Raw genomic sequence first — 24,337 nt, 5'->3', positions numbered from 1 at the left:
TTTATGAGACCCATTAAGCTTGTTGGAGTGTATACATGTTCCCCACAGTTGTACTTAATTGTATGCTACTTGGTCAGATAAACAAGTCTTCCACCAAATGATAATGTGGGATTTGAGGGAAAAGATGATCGGGGGGTGACGCCATTGTTATGGTTACGGTTTGACGGAACCAGTAACTTTGGCCCAAAACTCTATATTTGTGCTCAGAAAATCCGTCCATAACACGAACAAGCATTGTAAGCGCTTCTCTCAGATAACTCGATAAATGTTTGAGACATTTTAATTAATTTTCAAATTTTAATTTTTTTTGAATTAATACTGATAATCTTTCTCAAGACATGACTAGACCAGTTATACATTGAGACATCCAATGGCAGAACACGCTATTAATATATCTCAAAATTTAATTGACTAAATTATTGAAAAAGAAATCCAACCTATCATTTAGATATATGTCTTATCATGGTGGAAACAATATTTTAGTAGCGAAATCTAAGTAGAATCCAAATTCTCCAAGAGAGCATACCTTTCCTATGCACCGAGGAAGTTTATCATCATGACCATGGGTGTGTAAGTAGGTAACTAGAGTAGTGGCATATGATAGTGTCTTTCTTGTAATATCTCTTGCTAACTAATTTGCCATCACACGATAAATTATATTAGCACTATAAAAGAAGTTTATACTATTATCGGGATATGATAGTTTGCAACAAATTTTGATATGCGGAAAATAAATTGCGATCACAATTAAAATATAAAGAAATATAAATATTTTATTGATAAACAATGCGGATACTCTGAATTTTCTTGGTAATTCGAGGGCCGTTAGTAGCGTATTTCTCGAACTTAGGATGACCTCCTTGTGATGCGGATTTATGGGATTTCCGAGATGTGTTTTGATCTCTTTGTGAATATCCAAGTGTTTATAGGATACTCAAGATGTCTTTTTCCTTTATATAGGCGTAAGTTAGGGCTTAAGGTAGAGTAGCCTCCAAGAAATCCTCACATGATCATAGAGTTTGAAGATTGATTGAACTCGCCTTATAGGGTCACGTAAAATTTCAATGTCTACGATAACTTAAATCGTTATTTCATTATCACATGCAGGGGCGAAGTTAGCATAGTACTCGGGGGTTCGGTCGAACCCAGTAACTTTGGTCTAAATCATGTATTTGTCTTGAGAATTTCATTGAAGATGTATAAATTGTAAATTTAGAACCCAGTAACTTAAACGAATTAGAATTCCGAACCCACAAGCCTCGAATCCTGGCTCCGCCTCTGATCACATGACACATAAAACTTGTGTTACTATTAAGACGTCAACTTTTTACCTGACTGAAATTTACATGAATTAAACTTGACTTGTTTGATAGAAAGTGGATATCGACTATACCTTGAAAACAACCAATCGACAGCTCCCACTAAAACTAACATGATATAGGCGCTGAAGGGGTTCAATATGACATGTAAAGACCCTTTTTTCATTTAAAGGTGTTACAATTAATCAATTACACCTTAATACCAAGTTAGTCAAAGTTGGCTGTTTGACTAATTCTACGAAACAATTGTCACCCAATTTTTCTTTTTTTGATTGTTAAAATTGTTCCTTATTATAATGGTTGAATCTACAAGAAATCCCAGACCAGCAAGATTTTGTTCACTGGTTGAGTTGATTCTTGACTGTTTCTGAGCTTAGAAAAAGAACGAGTTTAAAAGTTTGCCAAGATAAAAATAACGGAAAAGGCTCAAATATGTCATCGAACTATCAGAAATGACTCATTTATGTCACTCATTAATAGTTTGGTTCATTTATGTCATCGTCATTACCGAAATAATTCATTCATGCTATTTCATTAACGGTAGTTTTACAAAATCAGATGACACGTGGCATCAAATTTTTGATCCACGTCATTTAATAAAAAACCAAGCTCAAAATAAATCCTAATTTAAACCAAAACCCGACCTGTTGACCCGACCCACCCAGATCCTATTCCTATTTCCCTCCCCCTCTTTCATTCCCTTTCATTTTGGAGGTTGATTTTATTATATAACCAGCTCTTTAATTAGAAACAAGAGTATAAAAGACTGATCTTTTTACCATTCGTCTGTCCTTTTTTTTTTCTTCATGTGGTCACATTTATGCTTAGCTTCAGCTGCTCAACTTCCAAAAAATAACTCCCTGTATCGAACATCAACAACCCCACTTTGAGAAATTTCTTAATCATAAACCACAAAGAAATGTAAAAAGATCCAAACTTTAATCATAACAGTAGTAACAATAGCAACAACAAAGCAAAGGAGAGGAGATGGGTGATATTAAGGCTATTTAATCGTATAATGAAAGCCGAAAGGGAATGAAAGAGGAAGGGGGGGGGGGGGGGGGGGGAATAGGAATAGGATCTGGGTGGGTCGGGTCAACGGGTTAGGTTTTGGTTTAAATTAGGATTTATTTTGAGCTGTTTTTTTATTAAATGACGTGGACCAATAATTTGATGCCACGTGTCATACCTGGTTTTGTAAAACCACCGTCAATGAAAAATGACATGAATGAGCCATTTTGATAACGTCGATGACATAAATGAGTCAAACTATTAACGAGTGACACAAATGAGCCATTTCGATAGTTCGATGGCATATTTGAACATTTTCTATAAAAATAACTATTTAAGTCCGGAAAATTCACGACAATAGATAATATTTGACAAGAGACAAATAGCCAAAATTTGCAGAGAATACAGGAAGGGCCCGGGGTGGTTAGCCAAATATGTAATGATGAAGTGCAAAAGCCCTTAGCATGAGTTAACTCTACATTCCTATGAACTTGCGAAGAACTTAACAAGATTATTCATATGTTAGCTTTACATTTCAAAACTCTCAAATGGATTCCAAATTTGTCGGTATAACAAATCTTGCAAGAAACATCAGCTCAGCAGCATTCCCAAATCACTCCTTCCAATCCTGTAGAAACCAATGAAGAATGACAATAAAGATCACGTAGAATGAAAGTTAAACAGTGGATTAGATCAGCACATCATTAGCAGATACTCGCGGCAGCTTTTGATTATATTTCAATTCATCTGCCAACTACTAATCTAATGTTCAGAAAGTAACGGTTAGATGTAAAATAAACTTTGAGGAATTCCAAGACATTGGAGACCATGAGTTTAAGAGAGAACTACTATACGACTAACAAGGAACTCAACCAAAAATGATAGATGCATTTGACAAACATGAATCTAACTGCTACAATGTCCAAAAAGACAGATAGGCTAATGTGAACTTAATACAAGTTCACACAAACCCAAGATGACCAGGGATATTTGAATCTTCATCTTCAATGAACTGCTGAAGCACCACAATTGAATGGCCTTCCCACCTCCCCCCCCCCCCCCCCCCCCCCCCAACCACCAAAACCCAACACACACACACTTTAGAAAAAACCCGCTATGACAAGAGGGTTGACAAATAGTGAATCAAGAAGTGAAGGGAGCCTTGGCGTAACTGGTAAAGTTGTTGCCATGTAACCAGGAGGTCACGGGTTCGAGCCGTGGAAACAGCCTCTTGCAAAAATGCAAGGTAAGGCTGCGTACAATAGACCCTTTTGGTCCGACCCTTACCCGGACCCCGCGCATAGCGGGAGCTTAGTGCACCGGGCTTCCCTTTGGTGAATCATCACCATGTGACTTTGTTGGTTCAGATCAGATGGAAGGAAGGGGTTCATTGGGCACTCTCTTGTAACCACCTACCCACCCACCCAAACAAACAGAAAAAGCAAATGAAGGACAGAAGGACTGGTTTCAAAGAATCAAGCAAGCAAAATAGACTGGAATCAGCTTAGGTAGCTCAAAGAAACATTTCAAAAGCCAAATCAGATGCCAAAAGAAGTTTACATACATCTGCGGTGCATGTTACGATACACACCATGAGGGCCGCGGTCCTGAGACTGCAAGTCAAAACAAAAACAATGATCAGAAACTGTATGCTGATCTAAAACTCAGAATATGTCAGTCTCTAGCATCTCAATCTTCATTTTGAAGTTTCAAAAAGAAAGAGAAATGTCTATAAATACAACTCAGAAAGGAGAAAAACAAATCAGGCTGGAAGGTCTTGATTAAAATAAATTCATAATAATGTGTATGTGGTATACTCATCAATACATTCAAGGAACTTCTACTATTTAGCAACAAAGCTCAATAGCTAGAGCTTTTCGTCCTTCTCGATATAGAATAAAGAAATTTTGAACTTCTTTAGACACAAGCAAGTGTTCAATAGGTACCATCAACACGTACTTCCTCGAGGAGTTAGTCTCCTGAGCTTAAGAACTTTTTGCAGGTGAATAATCACTCTAATCAGATTGTATAAACCACTTGAAGTAATTATGCAAAGGTAAACATGCTAATCAGGAATATGAAAAAATATTTCAAAAATAATGCACAATTTAGGAACAAGCGTTCCGTTTCTTAACTGGTTAGCATAGCAAAATTCCTAGGTCATTGAGAGTTAAAAGATTATCCTGAGTTGGGCTGTTTACATGCCATCTTCCCCAAGGAAAGCTATTGCATGCCACACAGGAAACCTTTTTTTATTTTCCCGAGGGCTTGGATATGGGCCGCAGTTTGTATTTTCATTTAAAGAAGATGCATCTAGTCCACAATTGCAAGTGTATTCTACACAACGTTAGATTCCAGAACAGTGAAGCACACACTACTATCCACTTGCAATATCAAGCAATGACTTGTCGAAAAGAGACGCACAGTTCTCAGGCCATTAAATTATAAAACATGGAACATACAACAATAGCATAAATCAGAGCACGACTTAGTAAGAGCGCCAGATGTAATATACTAGTTTATAATACAAGGGAATGTGACATAACTGGGGCTTCCAATGAACAACAGAAGGTTTTCCATACAAAACAGTGAACAGTAACAATGACAATAGATCATTCAATTCTATACCTGAAAAGAATTCGGAAAGCGTTCAACCCCATAAACTGAACCTGACAAGACCAAAAAGTAGACAACTTAACCACTAGACATAATCAATAAGGCAGAAGCTATTGCGAGTCAAAAATGATCTCAACAACCATCTAGTTGCAGTATCAACTCACCTGGTGAATGGCCACTGCCTAGCTGGCTATAATAGGCAAAAGATGGTGTACCAAGAGGTCCACGACTATGTGACAACATACTGAATGAAAAAAAGTACAAAATCATCAATTACTGACGTAAATGATCTGCAAGACGTTATTCTACTTTATAAGATTGCAGAAGACATTCATTAGCAAAGACAATGTATGAACCTTTGGTTTGCAGGAGGGAAAGAGCTTTCTAACCGCACTCTAGAAACTCCAGGGGAATCTATACGATGTGGATGATCTACCTGCATAGGCAGAAGGAAGGTGCCTCAAAGATAAGTATATGTCTAGATAAGAAGCGGAAGGAACATAAGGAGAAAAAAACAGCATAAATGCAACCAAATTCGAAACTTACTATAGCTGAAAATGGCCGCTTGCTTCCAGATAACGAGTACTGACGGTCAATACCTGAGCCTTCTCAGACAAGGATAATAAAATACAAACATCAATTATATACAACAGGAAGAAGGGGGAAAAGGGGGAGGGGCTGGGGGACAAAGTCCAGGGGTCTGAGAATGTTTGCAATTAATAAACATTAAACATAAAACACATAAACAAAGTAGAAAGCATCAGAACTATAAAAAGGTGAATACGTCCTATTTCTTTTTCCCTTACAAGGCAACAGTAACCCCACTTCCACACCCCGATTGTGCAATGGTTCTTTCATGTTTTGTTCCCTTGGTGACTCCGACTCCAACCTCTACATTGGAAGTTGGTATGCATTAGAGCATGCTCACTTGTTTAAATCCTCAATCTCGTTACTTAATATCTATATCTGGATTCTCCCCATCCTCACTCTCTCTTCTATCTGTTAGTCCCAACTCCCAAGCATACTCAACATGACAATTAGCTTTTATCTTTTTCTAATAAGTACGATACTACGCTTATGTATACAACAACAACATACCCAGTGTAATCCCACAAAGTGGGGTCTGGGGATACACCAGGCTTGTGTATATAAATTGGAAAAAAAAAATTGCTGAGAGAGTTATGCTATGGGATTAGCATAACTAGAAATTAGCAATAGGAAGTCTAGCACAGGCAATTGTCCGTCTCAAGAGTAAGACTGTTAAAATACAAAAGCAGATGCATGAAATCTAATCCAGACACCAAAAAACGACCGAGATAAAAGGACATTTTGGTGATAGTCGAGGTGCGCGCAAGCTTCACGGAAGCCTGGACACCATTGTTATCCAAAAAAAAAAAAGGACATGTTTTAACTAGACGAGCATGAAAAGTGCCATTATGCCAGTGTTGTCAAAGGCGCGCTTAAGCACTGAAGCGAGGTTCAAAACATGTTTTTTTTTTTTTTTGGTGAAGTAATTAAAATGTATTAGAATGGCACCAAGAAGATGCAAACATGTTGAGCGCTTCGCTTAGTGGGCGGTTCAGTGTCATCATCAAGGCTCTAAGGCATTCTTTTTCTTGCCAATGAGTGTAATTCTGAAGAGGTGATACTAAATAATTGATATTTCATTTTACCGTAATTAATTTTCAATTTCATCGTCCATATATTTTTGTTCATGCTTATAATTATTAGTCTTAGACGACACATACTTATTTGTATGTTTTTCTCCATTTGCGCCTTCGCCTATGATAACAGTGAAGTACGCTTCGTAGTTTTCTACCAGCACTATTTTCTTTTCACCATACATCATTGTCCAGTTCACAGTAGTTCTTTTATATCGACTAAACTTGCCAACCACCCCCCCCCCCTCCCCCCCCCCCCCCCCCCACAAAAAAAAACCTCCTAGCATTGCTCTCCAGATCATTTGTCCAGGTGATTATAACTGAAGTTAAAATCTCCCATCAGACATTACCTAGCCACTTGCTTCATTATCCATCAGTACTCGGTATCTGGAAGCAAGCGGCCATTTTCAGCTGTAGGTCCTCTTGTGGCCAGTGTTGTCAAAGGCGCACTTAAAGCGCTTAAGCCTCAAGCAAGGCTCAAAACATGTTGAACGGTTAGCCTCGTTTAATGTGCGATTCAGTGTCGTCGTAAGGCTCTAAGACATACTTTTCCTTGTCAATAAGCATTTCCTGAACAGGTGACACCAAACAATTGATATTTCACTTTAACATTAAAAAAAATCAATTTCTTTGTCCATATAATTGTTATTCATGCTTATAATTATTAGTCTGGACTACACATGTATATTTGTATGTTTTCTCTATTTGCGCCTTTATTCATTGAAGCCTACACTTTATTTGCACTTTGCGCTTAAAGCCCAAACAGACCTTAGAGATTTTTTGCACTTTTCACTTTTGACAACACTGTTGTCGCCTTGAGCTTGCAACTTCAATTTGGTACCCACTTCTTAGTCTGCAGGCAATTTTTTGTGATGAACAGTCTGCAAACAATAATATATCACTTCGATGGATAAATTTATTCTTTAAAGCACTTCAATCCAGAGCTCAATGACCCCAGAACTAACCTAATTTTATTAAAAAGGTGGAAGAGTTGTCACAGATCAGTGTAAGCAAGTGCCTAGCCGCACGGTGCAGGTTGGGTGAGGCTAGCACCCAGCATGCCAAAGCGTCCAACAAGTGTTATGACTTGCTTTAAGGCAAGTAGTGCAGTTCAAGCATGCTTTCAACAACAAAGGCACCTAGGAAGTGATTCAGTGAAGGTGCTAACCTAAATCCTGATTCCTGATCAGGCACCAATCTTGTCTCATGCCCCTTTAGCACTTAAGTTGCCTCACATTACATGGATTCAAATGCCTACGACCCTCTACTAGGCACCTGACGTTACTTTCAAGCTCCTGCTTTCTTTTTCTTTTCTTTTTTTCGAAACAGGTACTGCGAAGTTCCGGCTTTCTTTCTTTCGTTTTAAAAGAGAAATGAGGTTCTAAAGTTCATTTTTTTGGACCCAATGGATCATGAAGTAGGCGAAACCACGGGGATCAAAGCTCAAATCCCAGCAACGATATAAAACGCTAGGTGATTTCTCTCCATATTCTAAGTGTTGGTGGACAGAGTTACCCGGCACCGCGTTGGTGGAAGGTAGCAAGCATACGATAGAATACTAGTGTAGGTACACGCAAACCAACCCGGACACCACCTTAATGAAAAAGCCTCCTTTTAGAGTTTTTTCCTTCAAGGAAATTCAATTTAACAGATAATTTCACACTTCTAGAGTAACTTCAGAAACAGTTGACTCTCCTCACCAAAGGACAGATTAACCGACATCACTAAATCAATCTCTAAGACGAAGAAATAAGAAAGGAGATTACAGCATAATAAACTTCCCGCCCTATAGAAGATTAGATGGGCACATCTTCCCAGCCAAGTGGACCCTATTTAGGAATAAAATTCCTTGTTCATGAGATGTCTTGACGCTGAGCTGTAACATAGTCCCCTCCCGATGACATGTTGCAGATCTTCATGCCTTTCGGACCTTTTCTGTTACCCTAACACACCATTCTACTCTAAGTAGCTTCCTACTTCCTTAATTATCAAAACGGCAATGAGTATGGGAGGAGGTTATTATATAAAGCACATGAACAAGTACGTTACACTAGCCTTTACCTTATTAAAAAACAAGTACGTTTCACTAGAAGAACATTTAAAATGGAAAGCTAGGTCAACAAATTATGTCTAATGACGTGGAAAAAGGAAGGGAAAAATCTAGAAGTGAAAGACACGAAATTACCCATGTTCAAACCAGAATGGAACTGACCAGCTGGCACTTGTTGTCTCAAGAGGTGTAGAAGTTCATTGGTTGTAGAAGATCCTCCATCGACTCTATGACCCTCATCATATCTTCTCATGTAATTTACCTGAGGATCGACTCTATGACCCTCGTCATATCTTCTCATGTAATTTACCTTTTGGCTGGGTCCATGCCTCTTCAAGATGGCTATAACCACAAGAAAGGGATTAATCATTAGAGACAAGACTAACGGCTGCTATCAAGACACAAATGCTTTACTCCATGAGTATCATGTTATTTTAGAAGCATCTCTTTCAGTAAAAGAACTGACACAAGCTTCAAAAAGCCTTTGAACAAAAAAAATGACAGAAGATCCCAGCTTTCTGGCCAAGTTTGCTAATATTACAGTATCACAGTTTCATTTACTTCCAACAGAATGACAAACCTCAAATTCATCTTAAGACAAACAATAAAGGAAATGGCCATGCAACTTGGAATTTAACTATATTCAGTTTCTTTTTTAATAAAGAACTATATTCAGTTTCTTATGTTAGTGCTTACCAATTTCTTTCAACCGGTACTAATTTGTTGAAGACCAATTTGACATATTAGCTTAATGCAATACAACAACAACAACAACAACATCCCAGTGAAATCCCACATCGTAGGGTCTGGGGAGGGTAGAGTGTACGCAGACCTGACTCCTACCAAGGTAGGAAGGCTGTTTCCGAAAGACCCCCGGCTCAATAAAAGCATAAAAAGAAGTCAGATACGGTTAGATAAGGTTAAGAGATTCGGATAAGAGATTTAAAGCGATAATGTTTTAAAATTATACCTGGGCTCCAGGAGGGGAGATGTAAGAAAAATTACCAGGTCTTAATTACAGCAACAAGATACTCAACTCTACTCAAAATATTTGCCCAAAGGACACATAACAAGTTAATGCAGAACAACTTTTGGATTTTACTAGCTCATTAGTTCTGGCTTAGATATTTGTTGTACAGCCAGCCAGTCTTTTTTTGTACGCTCAAATGCTATATCTTGTAATTATTGCATCTTCTTGATGCCTTTGATTAATACCACTTACTTCATCCAAAAAAAAAAAAAAAAACAAGTTAAAGGATTTTTCATCAGGAAAAAAAAAGAGAAAAGGATTATATTGAGGAAAAAGAATATTACTATGTTTCTTTTACTTGGGCCTCATTTGTTTGCACTTAACGAAGCTCTGAATCTTAATTTTAGATCACAGACATTAAGTGTGTTTTTAGGTCTAAATTTAATCATTCGGATCTCAATCATTAAGTCTGTGTTTTTCTTAACAACCACTTAATGAGTTTGAATAGATTTGAATGATTAAGACTTATAAAAAAGTCATAATATTATTAAGATGCTAGTGACTCAAGGATTTACGCAAAGAACATATTTCATCACTACTCCATCCACTTTTATCGCCACCCACTGTTGCTGCCATCCCCACAATCCACAAACACCATCTCAACTACAATCACAGCCACCGTCAATCACAACAGTCAGTCATCATCACAACTAACTACCATTTATAATAGTCACCAAAACCACCAGTATCAGAATCACCATACCATCCATCATGCACAACCATCATCTCAACCACAACTACCACTATCGTCAATCACCACAGTCAGTCGTCTTTGCCACTAGCCACCATCACCATCTGCCACTAGCGTAGAAATTAATTATTTAGTATTAGTATCCTAATACAACATCTTAATATTCAGATGTGTATTAAGATTCACACGTCTAAATGTTAATACAACATCTTAATATTCAAATGTGTATCAAGATTCAAACGCCTTAGTCTTAATAAAACAAACAGAGTCTTATCCACTTTTGCCTGTTGAAAATTTAAAGGCTGAAGGCTAGCAACATAGAATGCTAGTAATTATCTAAGTAGAAACTTGAACTATGTATTTTCCTTAATTGGTTACTCGTAAACATATTTGGATTCCAACAAACTTGAGCTAATAATCAAGCAATTCATTCCCCAAGAATCTCTCCTCTCTTTTCTTTACAAAAAAAATAAAATAAGGGCCATCGAAGGTTTTATGCCACAAAGCAAGCAATTTTTTTTATCAAACTGTCATCAGATTGACAAATAGAAGAGCTTCAAAAAACTCACAGTGGTCCTGTATTTTCTTCTCCTCACGAGGTTCCCTTCTAGCAGGAAGGGTTGCACGTTTAGTTTGCTTACTCTTCGGCACGGGTTTAGCAAGAGATACCTTCATGTTTACCTAAAATATAATCAACATTGAATAATCATAAGCAAATAAATTTTCGCAATAACTTAACGGCAAATTACTGAAACAATGTGAAACCTTGGATCCACCGTCATTGGATGGCTCATGACTGAATGCCTCAATGCACGCAAGAGCGGACTCGCGGCTTATATAATTGACAAAGGCAAAATCTTTTCTCCTTGAGGAAGGAAGATCTTTTGCAAGAACAATATTCTCAATTTCACCAAATTTGCCAAAGTAGTCTCGCACTTTTTCTTCATTCCACGAGGAAGGTAAATATTCAGCATAAACTGATTTAACCTTTGACAAAGGCAAAGCAATTAAGTATATTAATAAAAAAAAAAGTTGTATTATAGATGAAGATTGTTAGTCTGAAAGACTAGGGAAACAAAAAGAAACAAAACAAAACAAATTGAGGCTTCTTCTCTCATGCACCGCTTAGCATTTTTTCAGGTAAACAACTCAATAAGCATCAAACTATTAATTCCAAAACCTTCCATCACAACTGACCTTTAGCATTTCTTCTTCATCTGGCTCAATTAAAGGCTGCGCCCATGCAACTTTTACCTTTGTGTGTTTCCCAAAAGCATCCTTCTTTTGGAGTTTACTGAAAGCAATTTGAGCTTCTTTACTTGTTTCAAGTTCAACAAATGCAAACCCTCGATTCTGATCGATGTTATTAGGATTAGCCATAACTGTGACCTTGTCGATATTTTCAATTCCAGCCTTCTTCAGTAGATCAATCACCTGTCCAGAAATAAACTTTTCAGAAGTCATTTAACCTAGAATTACAATTATCAGCCGCGAACAGTAAAGCTTACATCTTCAGTCTTCCATTTCTTGTCAATATTACCAAGATATATTGTGTCATTACCCTCAACAAGGGATACACGACATTGCTTCCCAGATATCTAGGTTTCAAAATCAAATAAATACATTAGTCCATTGCATACAACAGGTTAGTGCAGAAAATGCAATTATCTTTCCAACAGGACTACACCAGTAAACTAAGCTAAAATATATTGTTCTCTATGCCGTAAATTTTGTCTGTAATATGGAAACTGAATGAAGTGATTACCAAGAATTACAAGAAGACACCCCAACAGCATGATTATTCCTCGAACCATAGTGCTTATTACTTGTACGGTTACATAAAGCAAATTGTAAGAGTTGTTAACCATATCGCTTCTAGACCAGAAAGAAAAAAATGTATTTGTAGCCATATCCATTTTAAGCTAGGTATCCAAAAATGAGTTCAAATAAACTACCTTCCAAAATTATAGACCTATTTCTAACCTGTATTAGAGTGTGCAAATTTATTAGATAAGCTTTCAGCAATTTTTTTTTTTTTTTGATAAACACAGATACTCAATTAAAACTTCAAATATTTATAGAATCTAGGACCCCACTTGTGGGATTACACTGGGTATCTGTTGTTTTTGTTGATCCAAGAAATTGATAGTCTGGGAAAAATCAATACGAGTCTTGCCACATACTTGATTCATTAGCTGTATGTGTAGACAAACAGCCAACCAACTGCACTACTTAAACAAACTTTTGCTCTACTTAGAAGACTACATTTAGCAATTCCAAACAGCATTACCTCAACTTTGGCATATCTTTCTACAGCCTTCTTTGCATGAGCGGCAGAAGCATACCGCAGGAAAGCAAACCCCTTGTTCTTTCCCGTTTCACGATTTATCAACAATCTTACATCCACAACCTCACCAACCTCACCAAAGATTCTCCTGATATCACCCTCCTTTGTCTCCTTGTCTAATCCCCCAATGAAAATCTCAGTCCTCCGCCTCTTTTTCCGCTCTAATGCCTCCATTTCCCCACTCAATACAATTCCTTCATTCAACCTCAGACTAGTATCCACGGCTTCCTTTGTTTCCTCTATTCTTTGACTGTACCCTTCCTCTCCCGACTGACCCAAATTTTGATTCTTACTCGAATCCACATTATCACTGGTAGAAACATCAAGACTACCTTTTTCTGAATCAAGAACTACAGTTTGTGTTTCAAGAGAATCCACATTATCATTCTCAACAACATTAGTATCACCGCATTCCAAAATGGAAGGCTCTAATGTATTTTCAGTTGCACCAAACTCACTAACAGGAGTAGCATTCTCAACTTCCATAGGAGGTAAACTGAGTTTCTTTGACTCCTCACCTTCAGCTGAAACAGCCTTACAAGACTCTAGGTTTTCAGTTTCTGGAGGACTAGGTTTAAATTTTCCAACACCTGCTGAATCCAAAATAGTTTCTGTGTCTCCATTTTTGCTGCCTTTCACCAATTCTTCCTTCTTACCACTTTTCCTGGCAACAAGTTTGGGCACTTTCTTCTTCACAATCTTCTTCACAATCCTTACTGAGCGACGATTACCTTTTTCTGAATCAAGAAGTACGTTTTCTGTCTCAAGGGAACCTATAGCGTCTTTTGCATCTTTACATACTGAAATGGGAAGCTCTAATTTATCTTTAGTTACACTATCCTCACAATCCCTCATTCCATCAATTCCTGAGATACCCTCAGCTGCAATAGTACCTTTCTCAACTTTTATTGGATGAGAACTGCCTTTCTCCGAGTCGCCAACCTCACCAACTGCAGCAGAAACACTGGGATCTAAATATTCAGTTTCTGGTTCAATTGTGCCGCGAGAGCTAGCTTTTTCCACGCCGTCTGTGTCAGCATTTCCCCTGACGTTTTCTGATTCCTCGGTCTTTCCACTGTTGTTGGAAACCAATTTTGGCACTTTCTTCTTCAGAATCTTCTTGACAATCTTTACTGAACGACGATCACCTTTTGCAGCGTTACATTGGGAAACTGGAAGCTCTAATTTATCTTTAGCTACACTAACCTCAGAGTCGTTGGTTCCATCGTTTACTAACATAACCTCAGCAGCAATAGTAGGTTGTATTGGTTGAAAATTGGCTTTCTCGGAGTGAGCAACTGGAGGAGCACTACTAGGCTCTAAATATTCAGTTGCTGGTTGAAGAGAGCTAGTTTGTGTGTCCCTGCCTTCCTCGGTCTTGTATTTGGGGACTTTCTTCTTGACAATTTTCTTAACAATCCTTTTCACCACTTTTTTCTTAGCGGTCAGTTCATGGGCAGCTTCAATTTCCAGTGTTTTGGGGGGCGTGGTGTTTGTTTCTGGAAGTTGGGGTTGTTGAGTGATTATAGAATTCAGCGGTGCAGTTTCCAGTGGAGAATCGGAGGAAGGAGGCGGAGAAGAAGTTACTTCGAGAGTGGATTTTCCGGCGGTCGCTCTGCTGCGCCGCCACGAAGCTGCTTTAGGCGGCATTTTTAGATTGTTTTTTGCCGGAAACACCCTTAGCTTCCGATTCTGCACCCTTTTCTCTTTTATTATTTACTTTGCTCCTGCTCATTAACTCAAATTCGAGCCATATTAAAATAACCCACCTCAAACTGACTACCCCATAATTTTCCCTAATTTCATTACTCAACTATTCCCTATCCCTTTTTCCTACTTACACACCTCAAAATTGACTACTAGCTAGATGTTTGAAAACAATTGCCAACAGAGGCCCCTTGTCTCATTGAAAATCTTTCCTCCCTCGTCTATACAATGTCGTCATACTTTATAGTACTACCTTTTGATTAATTGGTACTTCAACTTCAAATATTAATTTTCTATTATCTTGAACTCTCAAGGAAGAAGTGAAATAAGCCTTGTTGGGTATTGGGCTTTGCAGTTGAACAAGGCTTTTGAAATAGGAAGTGCTTCCGTCTTGTTTTATATTGGGCTTTGTAGTTGAAGAAGAGTCTTTTGAAGTGGACTAATTGAATGGACTTGTCAAGTGTTAGGTTTTGTACTTGGAGATGGGCCATTTGAAGTAATTTGCAGGATTGTCCTTCGCTGGGTTGGTCTTTAATTTTTGTCTCTCAAATCAGTGGTCTTTAATTTTTTCCCTTCGCTACAAGCCTCTGAATTTCAGGTTCGAAATTTCACTTAGTCAAAAATTAAAAAAAAAAATCGCAAGGCATAAGTTGGAATTCGCAGGGCATAAATTGAACCCTTAAGGCATAAGTTGGGTTTCAAACTCTGCCTTAAGGCCAAAAAATAAAAATTGCTGGAATTTTGTAAACCTCTGTCTTAAGGCTTAACTTTGGGTATAATTTTGCCTTAAGGCAAACTTATGCCTTGCGAATCCCAACTTCTACCCTGAGAATCTAACTTATGGCTTGCGATTTTTTTTTTTTTTACTGAGCTTGGGTTTGAACTCAGAATCTCTGGGTGTTAAGCGAATGACAAATATTAAAGGCCACCAATTTGAAGGACAAAAATTAAAGACCACCCCAAAAGAAGGCACTCCAGCGTGAAAAAATGAAAAAAGGTGAAATGTATGTATTTGGGCTTTGTATTTAGTTTATGTTAATTATATCCTATTTACTTAAAAATATTTTTTTATACTCCCTCTATCCCAATTTATGTGGCACTTTTCGCTTCTCGAGATTCAAACTACATGAACTTTGACCAACATTTTAAGATAGTATTTTTTCACTGAATTGATATGAAAAAAGTTGCAACTTATAGTACTTTTCATGTAGTTTTCAAATATATAAATTTTAATGTTAAAATATTGAGTTAATTTAATCCAATTTAGTTTCAAAGTTTAGTCAAATTGACTCTCGAAAAGCAAAAAGTATCACATAAATTGGGATGGAGGAATTTCTATTGATTAATCCCTTATAAGTAGAAGTCAGGTCACTAACCAAAGTTTCTTTCTTTATGATTGAAAGCAAATAGCAAAGGAAGTAACTATGGAATTTTTCATTGCCTTGCAAAAAGGAAATCGTCATGTGCTCTAAGCAAGAATCTAGGGAAACCACAAATTAGAGTAACTCAAACCGAAAACCATCAAAAACAAAAAAGGAATCATTCCCTTCCCAGGGAAAGAACTCAAAAATAACCTTCTTTTGCTTCATATGAACTTTGCACTATATATAAGTGAATTAGAGTAGTATCTAATTAGGAGCATTAAGATATAAATTCAGAAGATTAAATACTTCATGGAAACCGAAGCTAAAGCAGCAGAAGGTCATTTTGAGCCATCTTATGAGTGGCAACATGAGGAAGGACTTGATTTTTTCTTAGTCCATCTCCCAGGTAAATAATGTTATTATTCAATAACTTACTCGCACAAGTATAGTTAAACTTCTCTATGACATTCATTCTCTGTAGTTAGATTTCAATATAACGGCCAAGTTTTTTTTTTTTTTTTTTTAAATCGATCTCTTTTATGTTAGTATGTTATATTATATGTTTTCTATAATGCCATTTCATGATAACAATAATAAAAAATAAATAAAAAATCAGACAAACGATATTGTAATACAGAGGTTTGATTGTGGTGCTACTGGAAAAAAAAAAGTTACTTGACATACTTGGGGCATAAAATTAGTTCTTGATATGCAATGCTATCTGTATAAATCTTTTATAAGTCACGACGTGATAAATTGCAATCCTTCAATTATTTTTGTTTCTTTGGATTCAAGAGTTCAAGGATAAAGAAGGCTTGAAGGTACAAGTTAGCAATTTTGGAGTTCTAAAGATCTCAGGAGATCGCCAAGTGAGCCAAACAAGATTGAGATTTTTCAAGGAAATTCCAGTATGGAAGAATTATAATACAGATGAGATAAAGGCAGACTTTGAGAAGGGTATTCTCAAAATTACATTGCCAAAGAAAGATGCAGCTGAAAACACTAATGGAAGCCTTAATGAAGAAAATAATTCAGCAACAACATCAAATAAATCAGGATTCAGGAATTTCAAAAAGGTGGTCATGCGTGTTGCAACTCTCATGGTTGTAGTTTCTGCTCTCTCCGGATTTGCTTACTACATTTATAGGTCTACGATTGTTGAAGACTAATTTTAATTGCTTCTATTTATAAATATATACATGTAAAATAATATTGTAATATATTAAGAGTATACGACGAAAGCAAAGAGATCCATAACAAGTTACAACATTTCCAGGGGATTTTCCTTGTTACTATTTCTTTTATTCCGATAAAACAACTCAATTTCATTTACACTTCAGTTCCGGATTGAGTAACTGAATATATGTATGTATGTGAACATTAATTCAACTCGTTTTTCAAAATAAGATTTATAATTTTGTATGCTAGATAAAAAAAAAGCCACTACTAGGAGCCTGTTTGGATGGATAAGCCTATAAGCTGCAAACAACTTATAAGCTAAAAACAAATAAGTTGGGGTAGTCTAACTTATTTTTTTTGGCTTATAAGTTGTTTTCAGCTTATAAGCTGTTTTAGATAAGCTAAGTCAAATGGGCTCAATTATTTTTTTGAGCTTATTTTAAACACAAAATGACTTTAAGCTGGTCAGCTAAACACTCAAAAAAGCTAAAAACAGCTTATAAGTAACTTATAAGCCAATCCAAACGGGCTCTAGCTTTGTATTGGGTTTATATTGTTGTATTGAATGATCCAAATCGGTTACTTTGTGTTAATATAATATAATACATAAAAATAATTAGTTACAAAAAGTATATCCTCTTATTTAGGATGGAGAGTGTATATATAATTGAAACTTGAAACATTGACTTAAGAACTTAAATAGAAATGGATGTCATACCTCTTAATTAACTGTTCAAATTGCTACATATGTATACAAAAAAAGAAGTGGCAAGCCTCACGGCAGGAAAAAAGAAAGAGGGGATAAGGGAAAGGAAAATTTACATGGTGTAGTTAATATTAGACCTTATTTTTAACTAGTAATTATATTTTAATTTATTTACACCTCATAGCTAAAAGATGTATATCAATTATACTCCAGAATTAAAACATACAAAATAGGTTAAAATAAAAAAGCAACCCTTGTATCCACATTTTTCTTTCTCCTCCCTCCCTTCTCTCTCTTCCCTCTCTCTCTAAGCTTTCTCCGTATGTCCCCTGTATCCACATTTTTCTCTCTCCTCCTTCTCTTCTCTCTCCCTTCCATCTCTTTCTAAGCTCTCTCCGTATGTACAGGACTCTTTGTTCCCTACTTCTTCTTCATCTGCTTGGTCTTGTTGCTCATAATCTTCATAGAAACTAAGTTCAAATCTCTGAGTATTTTTCATATCGGAGTGTAATGGTGTTGTTGTGGCTCAAATCTACTCGGTGGTGATGGGAGTGAAAGTGGCGGTGATTTTTTTAATTTTCTGGTTGTTTTGTCGTTTTCAGCAAGCATGGTCAGTATTTTCTCACCGCCGATAATACCAGATCCGGTCTTTTTTCGGTGTCGGATTTGGAAAATAGTGTTTCTTTTATGAGTGTATTCATTAATTTTTAGCATACAATCCAGTGTATTCATTAATTTTTTAGCACACGATGCAGTGTTTGGGATGTATTTTATTTCTTGTATTCCGTATTTGAGTGTATTTGTTATTTTTTAGTGCAAAAATGTGTTTGGGGTGTTTCTTGTATTTTGAAGGATATTATTTTGTATACAACTAATTTTAAATATAATAAAGTGAATGCAATGTAAAAGTAGCTACAAATGAATATAGTTGAGTTGAATACATTTGACTTGAATACAACTTAGTTGAGTACATTTAACTTGAATACAGCGAAATCTAAATTGAATACAGCGAAATCTGACTCAAACGAATTTTAAATACAATTCGATTTTTAAATACATTCTACTTTAGCGCGCAAATACAATTAACTGTAGCTAAAAAATGTAATTAGCTAAAATGTAATATGTCCAATTTAAAACTCCTAAATGTTAGTCATTTATGTAAAATTGTCAGCGGACAAACGGAGGCCCATATAGTCCAACTCCTGTCGACGCACTCAAAGGTCTTTTAAAGGGACATTGACAGAAACAAGAAAAGAATTGCATTACTCCTACTTTGGAAAATTTAAAGAAGATTTGAGCCTGCCAATGCCAGCTTTATCATCATTATTAAAGTATTAAAGATATACTCTCCTGTGTCTTATCTGTATTTGTCGGAAAAAAAAATATATATATATATGTAAAAATATGTATCATGTATTCGTTGAGATGGTGCGTGAACAAGTTTGTATAAGATTTTCAATAGGAGGAGAGGATAACAATCTTGTCTTAAAAGAGGGAGAAAGTGTGGAACCAAATGTGGGATTAAAGCGAAAAATAGGGACTCAATTGTAATTTTAGATCCTAAATCCTAGGTAAAACAAGCCAAAAATTAGCAAAGCGACAGGGTGATACCGATATTGTAGAGAAAAAGCAGGGGCATTTTGATTTGAAATTACAACTACAACAGTTACATTCTCCGCTGTCACATTCATCACATTGATTAGAGTTTATCTATCTATCTTCTCTTTTCTTCCACTTGCACATTAAGCAAAACCAACGAGGAGCTTTTAAACACAATGCAGGTGATTTGAATTTTCTGTCTTCTTTTTCTCAGTGTAAAAAATTGAATTATTGTTGACTATTTCCTTTTTTTAGGAGGTTAGAAGAGTACGAGTAGGTAATGTATCAGATCTGGCGGCGGAGAGAGAGGTTCACGAGTTCTTCTCCTTTTCCGGCGAGATTGAGCATGTTGAGATTCGCCGGTCAGTCACCTTTGCTATTTCAGGTTTAAAATACTAATCTAAATTGTTGCCTCACTGATTTTGTTGTCGAATGCAGAGAATCGAAGACTGCTTTTGTTACATTTAAAGATCCCAAATCGCTTGAAATTGCCTTGTTGTTGTCGGTAATTTGCATAACCCTCTATACGTGGGAATTCAAAATCACATGGAAATTGCCTTGAATTCTACTCATTTTGCAGGGAGCAACCATAGTGGATCAGATTGTAACTATTGCTAAGGCAGAAGACTATTCTGAGCCTCGGGTAACTTCATAGACAAGTGACATCTAATTGCAATAATCGGTTATGGCAACTTTAGGAATATCTATCTATCTATCTATCTTGGCAATTAATATAGTCAACTCATTGCTTGCAGGAAGTCAGGATAGTTGATAATGCTGTGAATGTGGCCGGAGAAACTTCTTCTCCCCTTGCTGAGGTAATCTAGTAAAATGTTGGGCATGTTTTGTCCACAACAACATAACAATTGCTGTCTCTATTGAGAGCTTTTAGATAGGGAAGAGGCACATATTTGTTATCAGACTGTGTACTTATTATTGTTGGCTCTTTTCGGCTTTATGTTATTCTGCATTACTTGTATCGTCTCTCAAACACTTGTCTCTGTTAGCAGGCCAAACCCAATTCTCCTAGCAATGGAAGGGTGGACGGGAAAGTGTATATCAGTAAAGCACAAGATGTTGTCTCAAATGTGTTGGCAAAAGGTTCAGCTATCAGACAAGAAGCAATGAATAAAGCCAAGGCGTTTGATGAGAAACACCAGTTAAGAGCCACTGCATCTGCCAGAGTCATTTCCTTTGACCGAAGAGTTGGGCTAACAGAAAAGCTTACCGTTGGAATTTCAGTTGTAAATGAGAAAGTTAAATCTGTTGATCAAAGGCTTCAAGTGTCAGATAAAACGATGGCTGCAGTTATGGCAGCAGAACGGAAATTGAATGACACAGGATCAGCGGTCAAATCAAGCAGGTCTGGATTCTTTAAAATGTTTATGTGATTCAAGTCAGTTTTTTTAAAATGCAAGTTTTTCTGTACGTGTTGCTGCCGTTGGTTCTTAGGGTTTGTAGAGTATTACCTGCTCTCTTTTGTATCTTTGTGTGCTTCTGTCTATTGAGATAATCTTGCATACTGTTAAGCGGCTATATGAGCTGAATAACCCTATACTTTGAAGTAGGGAAAGGAATAGAAAAGGAGGGAACGTTTTGAAGTTCTCTACTCTTGTTTGATTTGTTAAAAAAGGAGGAAAGAAAGCAAAAGGGCGACCAGTTTTCCCCTTGGGGCCGGTTATGGGTATGTTGTTGTTGCAACATTCTGATTAAAGCAAAGAAAGAAAGAAAACAGTTTCCTTTCACATTGCATGCTTTGCTTCTTATCATTTCCATTTTGTAGTGTCGTGTCGATTTGACTTCTGAGAGAGCATTTGGCATTGGAATATCTTCTTTCATCAAACAGCAGAACTGGATTGCTTTATCTTCAATCTTGAACTGAATGGCTTATTGATTTGACATCTGATTGGCCATTGAACAATTGTTTTGAATATTTTCTAGTTTCCTCACCCTGTTTACTGCTACATTTTATGCACTACCTAGTACGCGGCCTCGCAATGTCTCTTAAATCAATTCCGTTGAAGTTGAAAATCAGGCATGTTGCTCCTACTTGCTGAATAAGGATTACAGTTCAAAAACTTCAGTTGGTTGAGAAGGCAAAGATTATCTTGATTTGATCTTCTTTGATAAATATCTTATAATGTGTATGGCCATTCACTTTGCATCCATCATGCATTTTCCTCAATAAAAAGAGAGACATAGTGCAGTAAAATGGAATGCGTATGGCCTCCCACTTTGGTTTAAGCACTTGACTCTAGCAAGCATGCACAAAGTGTTGTTATTATTATATTACTAAAGCTCCACATTTCCATTATTTTGGATCTGATTAGGTATGTCAATGCTGGAGCTGCCTGGCTGAATGGTGCTTTTTCTAAAGTAGCTAAAGCAGGGCAAGTTGCTGGTACAAAAACAAGAGAAAAATGGAGTTTTGCACTGTCAAATCTGACAGCAAAGGTATGTTTTTCCTTGTTTCTCTCTTCTCCTATATATATGTTTAAGTTTACCTTTTGTCTATCAATTCGTGTTCATTATCCTCTTTGGTGTAGGTTACAAACAACGATAGAAAAACAGATGAAAAGAAATATTCTGATAGGTGGGTTAAAAAAATTGAGTACCAGTGAGAATCATGTTGTAACGAGGACATATGTTTTTTTCTTTTCGGAAGTATTGCCAAAATTTCACTCGTCTAAATTACACAATATTTTCTTCTGCTGGGGATTCATTACTGTTTAGCAAGGGGAATCAGAAATTAGATGCCTAGAGGTTACCTCAAAGCTCCTACTAGATTCACCACCAATGTGGATATCAAATTATGGATTAACTTTTCTCCATCATCAGTTTGGTCATGCCTTCTTTCTCGTGCTCTTTAAGTAAATTTTGTCTGAACTAAAATTGCATTATCTGGTCATTCTTGAAGTTCCGAGGTTTTTGTCTAGTACTCTAGCAATTTGAGGAACCCTAAAAGGAAAAGCACTAGTTTGCAGACTGTTTCTCTAGATTTGTGTCCCTAACTGGAAGATAAATTTGACATGACATCCACTTCAGTTTTGTAAAATTTAGCTGCTGTTGCAAGATTTACTTTTAATTCCCCATAGTTCGGAAAAGAAATTAGGACTCGGGTATTTTGCAGACTGTTTGATCCTAGCTGGAAGACATGCTTAATATTGCATACACTTCAGTTCTGTAAAACTTGCCGGTCTGCTAATCTATCAGTCCGAATTGCTGTCAAGTTCTCCAGCCACTGTAGCCATGCGGCCCTTGCCAATCCCCTTTCCATCTTCTAAGTTCTGAACCCATTTCTTGATTCTGTTTCGTTTGTCCCATTTTAGTACATTTGTTTTTTTGAGAAGTTTGCACTTCAACGTCCAATGTTTCTAGGGTGTGTATGCTGCTAAATATGTTCTCTTCAGTTGCTCCTATAAAAAATGTTGCCCCTATAAAAAATTAAGGAAGGCTGTGTTTTTTATATACAATTCTAGCTAACATCATCGCCAATAGGAAAAAGCAAAAGAAAAGAAAAGGCAGGAAATCCGTCACTTGACTATTACATGCGTCTTTAATGTAACCAGGAAGAAATGAGAGAACAATTAGAGTCAAAACAGTTAGTAAGAGCACACTTCTTAAACAACGTAAATACCTCTGCTTGGTTGGAATCTCTACCATTAGTGTGACATTTCAAATATTCTACTCACAAAGTGCAATCCTGAAGAGTTGCACTATGTTGGATGGCAAAGTGCTCCCCCGTCCCTCAGCCATTTCTTTCCTTCTTTCCTTCTCTTTTGTTTTTATATTTGAGGATAGTATTACTGAAACTGAAGTCTCGTCTTGCAGGATCCTTCTATTGTTGCCTAGATCATATATGTGAACTTGTGTTGGAGTTGCTAAGTTGTCTCTGTCAAATAGCTTGGGATTCCAATAACCATTTCCGTTCATCTAGGAATTGGCCGGTATGCAGATTCCAGATCGTCTATGCCAAATTCAAGCAAGTTTCCATTTGTGATGTAATTCTTTTCATTGGTTTATTTCTTCCCATCTTAGTGTGGAGTGGTGTGGTGAAATACGACTATACGATGTTGTGTAATTCTTTTAGTTTGTAAGCCTTTCAAGTCATGATAGGTTTAGGAGCTTGTATTGGAATCATATCTTTCTTGGTGAGGTGATGTCGAAGCTTAATAGAAGGAAGCAAAAACCAGAGTTTGAGCGTAAGTAAAAAAGATTTCTGATTTTGATGCTTATATTATATTGACATCCAGCATATTCAACTTTTAATTAGACTAGATTAGTTTGTTCCTGTTAATAACTTCAAGTTTTTCGCTCAAAAAAAAAATTCTTTTATTATAATCTTAAAATCAACTATAAATGTATTACTAATAAGGTTTACAGCGAAATGGTACCTTGTGGAAAGTGTGGTTTATTCTCACGTTTCTTTTCACGTCTCCTATTTATAGAAAAAGAAGCGACAAATATTATTTACAACAAAGTGGAGGTTGCAATTAACAGATTATAGCTGGTTAACAAATGGTAAAAAATAAAGTAGTACTCCCTCCGAATAAAAAAAGTGTTCACTTAGTCTTTTTTTTCTTGAGTAAAAAAAAGTGTCCACTTATCAAATCAAAAAAGAAATTGTTATAAATATTATTTAATTATGGATGTCTATCTTTAGGAGAAACTTTAGGGTTTGTGACTTTGGCACCAAGTTAACTTTCTCCTATAAATAGAGATGCTCTCTTCATTGTATAGAATCCCTAACAAGAGAAATAAGAACTCTCCCCTCTTCTCTCTTTCTCCACAATATTCTTCTTGCTTGCTTTATTATTTTATAACACGTTATCAGCACGAGATTCTAACCAACTGAGTAATAACCTCCAAATATGGAGCTTGACGCCGGGTGCAGAAACTCTCCGCTGCTTTTAAGTTGCCCAGGTTTGTTTATCTCAAATCCACATATGACACCAAGGTAAGTGATTTCTTCCATTAATTAAGTTGAGCCATGTGGACTACTATGGACGTAAATATAGCAGATCACAATTAATGAACATAACTATGGCAGTACGTAA

General features: G+C 36.6%; 3 protein-coding genes across 8 annotated transcripts; 2 read left to right on the top strand and 1 right to left on the bottom strand.

The window, feature by feature from the left end:
- Positions 1–2,678: 2,678 nt before the first annotated feature.
- Positions 2,679–14,695, bottom strand: LOC132607615 (nucleolin 2-like). 3 transcript variants are annotated; one of them, XM_060321700.1, is made up of 12 exons: positions 12,669–14,695; positions 11,887–11,976; positions 11,576–11,812; positions 11,144–11,365; positions 10,948–11,059; positions 8,793–8,999; positions 5,493–5,551; positions 5,303–5,382; positions 5,111–5,190; positions 4,959–4,999; positions 3,895–3,943; positions 2,679–2,958 (listed from the first exon to the last, which is right to left on the bottom strand). In XM_060321700.1, coding segments are annotated over exons 1-12 (2,886 nt in total). In that variant the 5' UTR covers positions 14,376–14,695; the 3' UTR covers positions 2,679–2,956. The 3 variants fall into 3 exon arrangements, with proteins under 3 accessions (XP_060177683.1, XP_060177684.1, XP_060177685.1); XM_060321701.1 differs by having other exon boundaries at positions 5,493–5,545; XM_060321702.1 differs by having other exon boundaries at positions 8,820–8,999.
- Positions 14,696–15,878: 1,183 nt separating this feature from the next.
- On the top strand, positions 15,879–17,076 carry LOC132605535 (18.1 kDa class I heat shock protein-like). The gene is made up of 2 exons (XM_060318664.1): positions 15,879–16,202; positions 16,592–17,076. Exons 1-2 carry the CDS (start codon positions 16,106–16,108, stop codon positions 16,963–16,965), a joined length of 471 nt encoding a protein of 156 aa, XP_060174647.1. The 5' UTR covers positions 15,879–16,105; the 3' UTR covers positions 16,966–17,076.
- Positions 17,077–19,132: 2,056 nt separating this feature from the next.
- Positions 19,133–23,515, top strand: LOC132607614 (binding partner of ACD11 1). Of its 4 annotated transcripts, none has more exons than XM_060321695.1 (8): positions 19,133–19,462; positions 19,536–19,642; positions 19,719–19,785; positions 19,861–19,923; positions 20,036–20,098; positions 20,288–20,643; positions 21,611–21,734; positions 21,827–23,054. In XM_060321695.1, the coding sequence occupies exons 1-8, from the start codon at positions 19,457–19,459 to the stop codon at positions 21,899–21,901; spliced, it is 861 nt and encodes a 286-aa protein (XP_060177678.1). In that variant the 5' UTR covers positions 19,133–19,456; the 3' UTR covers positions 21,902–23,054. The 4 variants fall into 4 exon arrangements, with proteins under 4 accessions (XP_060177678.1, XP_060177679.1, XP_060177681.1 ...); XM_060321696.1 differs by having other exon boundaries at positions 19,142–19,462; positions 20,291–20,643; positions 21,827–23,049; XM_060321698.1 differs by lacking the exon at positions 21,827–23,054 and adding an exon at positions 23,112–23,515 and having other exon boundaries at positions 19,146–19,462.
- Positions 23,516–24,337: the final 822 nt, after the last annotated feature.

This window comes from Lycium barbarum, chromosome 8 (assembly GCF_019175385.1).
Source record: "Lycium barbarum isolate Lr01 chromosome 8, ASM1917538v2, whole genome shotgun sequence".
NCBI lineage: Eukaryota > Viridiplantae > Streptophyta > Magnoliopsida > Solanales > Solanaceae > Lycium > Lycium barbarum.
This window is presented reverse-complemented; position numbering and strand designations above follow the sequence as displayed.

Bases quoted from the DNA above. Each gene is read 5' to 3' on its own strand.
- LOC132607615 (XM_060321700.1), bottom strand. From the start codon at position 14,375: ATGCCGCCTAAAGCAGCTTCGTGGCGGCGCAGCAGAGCGACCGCCGGA. The intron at 11,366-11,575 runs GTCAGTTGTGAT...CCTTTGTCAAAG, and splicing joins ATGAAGAAGAAATGCTAAAG to GTTAAATCAGTTTATGCTGA. The intron at 11,060-11,143 runs GTTTCACATTGT...ATTATATTTTAG, and splicing joins CCAATGACGGTGGATCCAAG to GTAAACATGAAGGTATCTCT.
- LOC132605535 (XM_060318664.1), top strand. From the start codon at position 16,106: ATGGAAACCGAAGCTAAAGCAGCAGAAGGTCATTTTGAGCCATCTTAT. The intron at 16,203-16,591 runs GTAAATAATGTT...TTTGGATTCAAG, and splicing joins TTTCTTAGTCCATCTCCCAG to AGTTCAAGGATAAAGAAGGC.
- LOC132607614 (XM_060321695.1), top strand. The intron at 19,786-19,860 runs GTAATTTGCATA...CTCATTTTGCAG, and splicing joins AAATTGCCTTGTTGTTGTCG to GGAGCAACCATAGTGGATCA. The intron at 21,735-21,826 runs GTATGTTTTTCC...TCTTTGGTGTAG, and splicing joins TGTCAAATCTGACAGCAAAG to GTTACAAACAACGATAGAAA.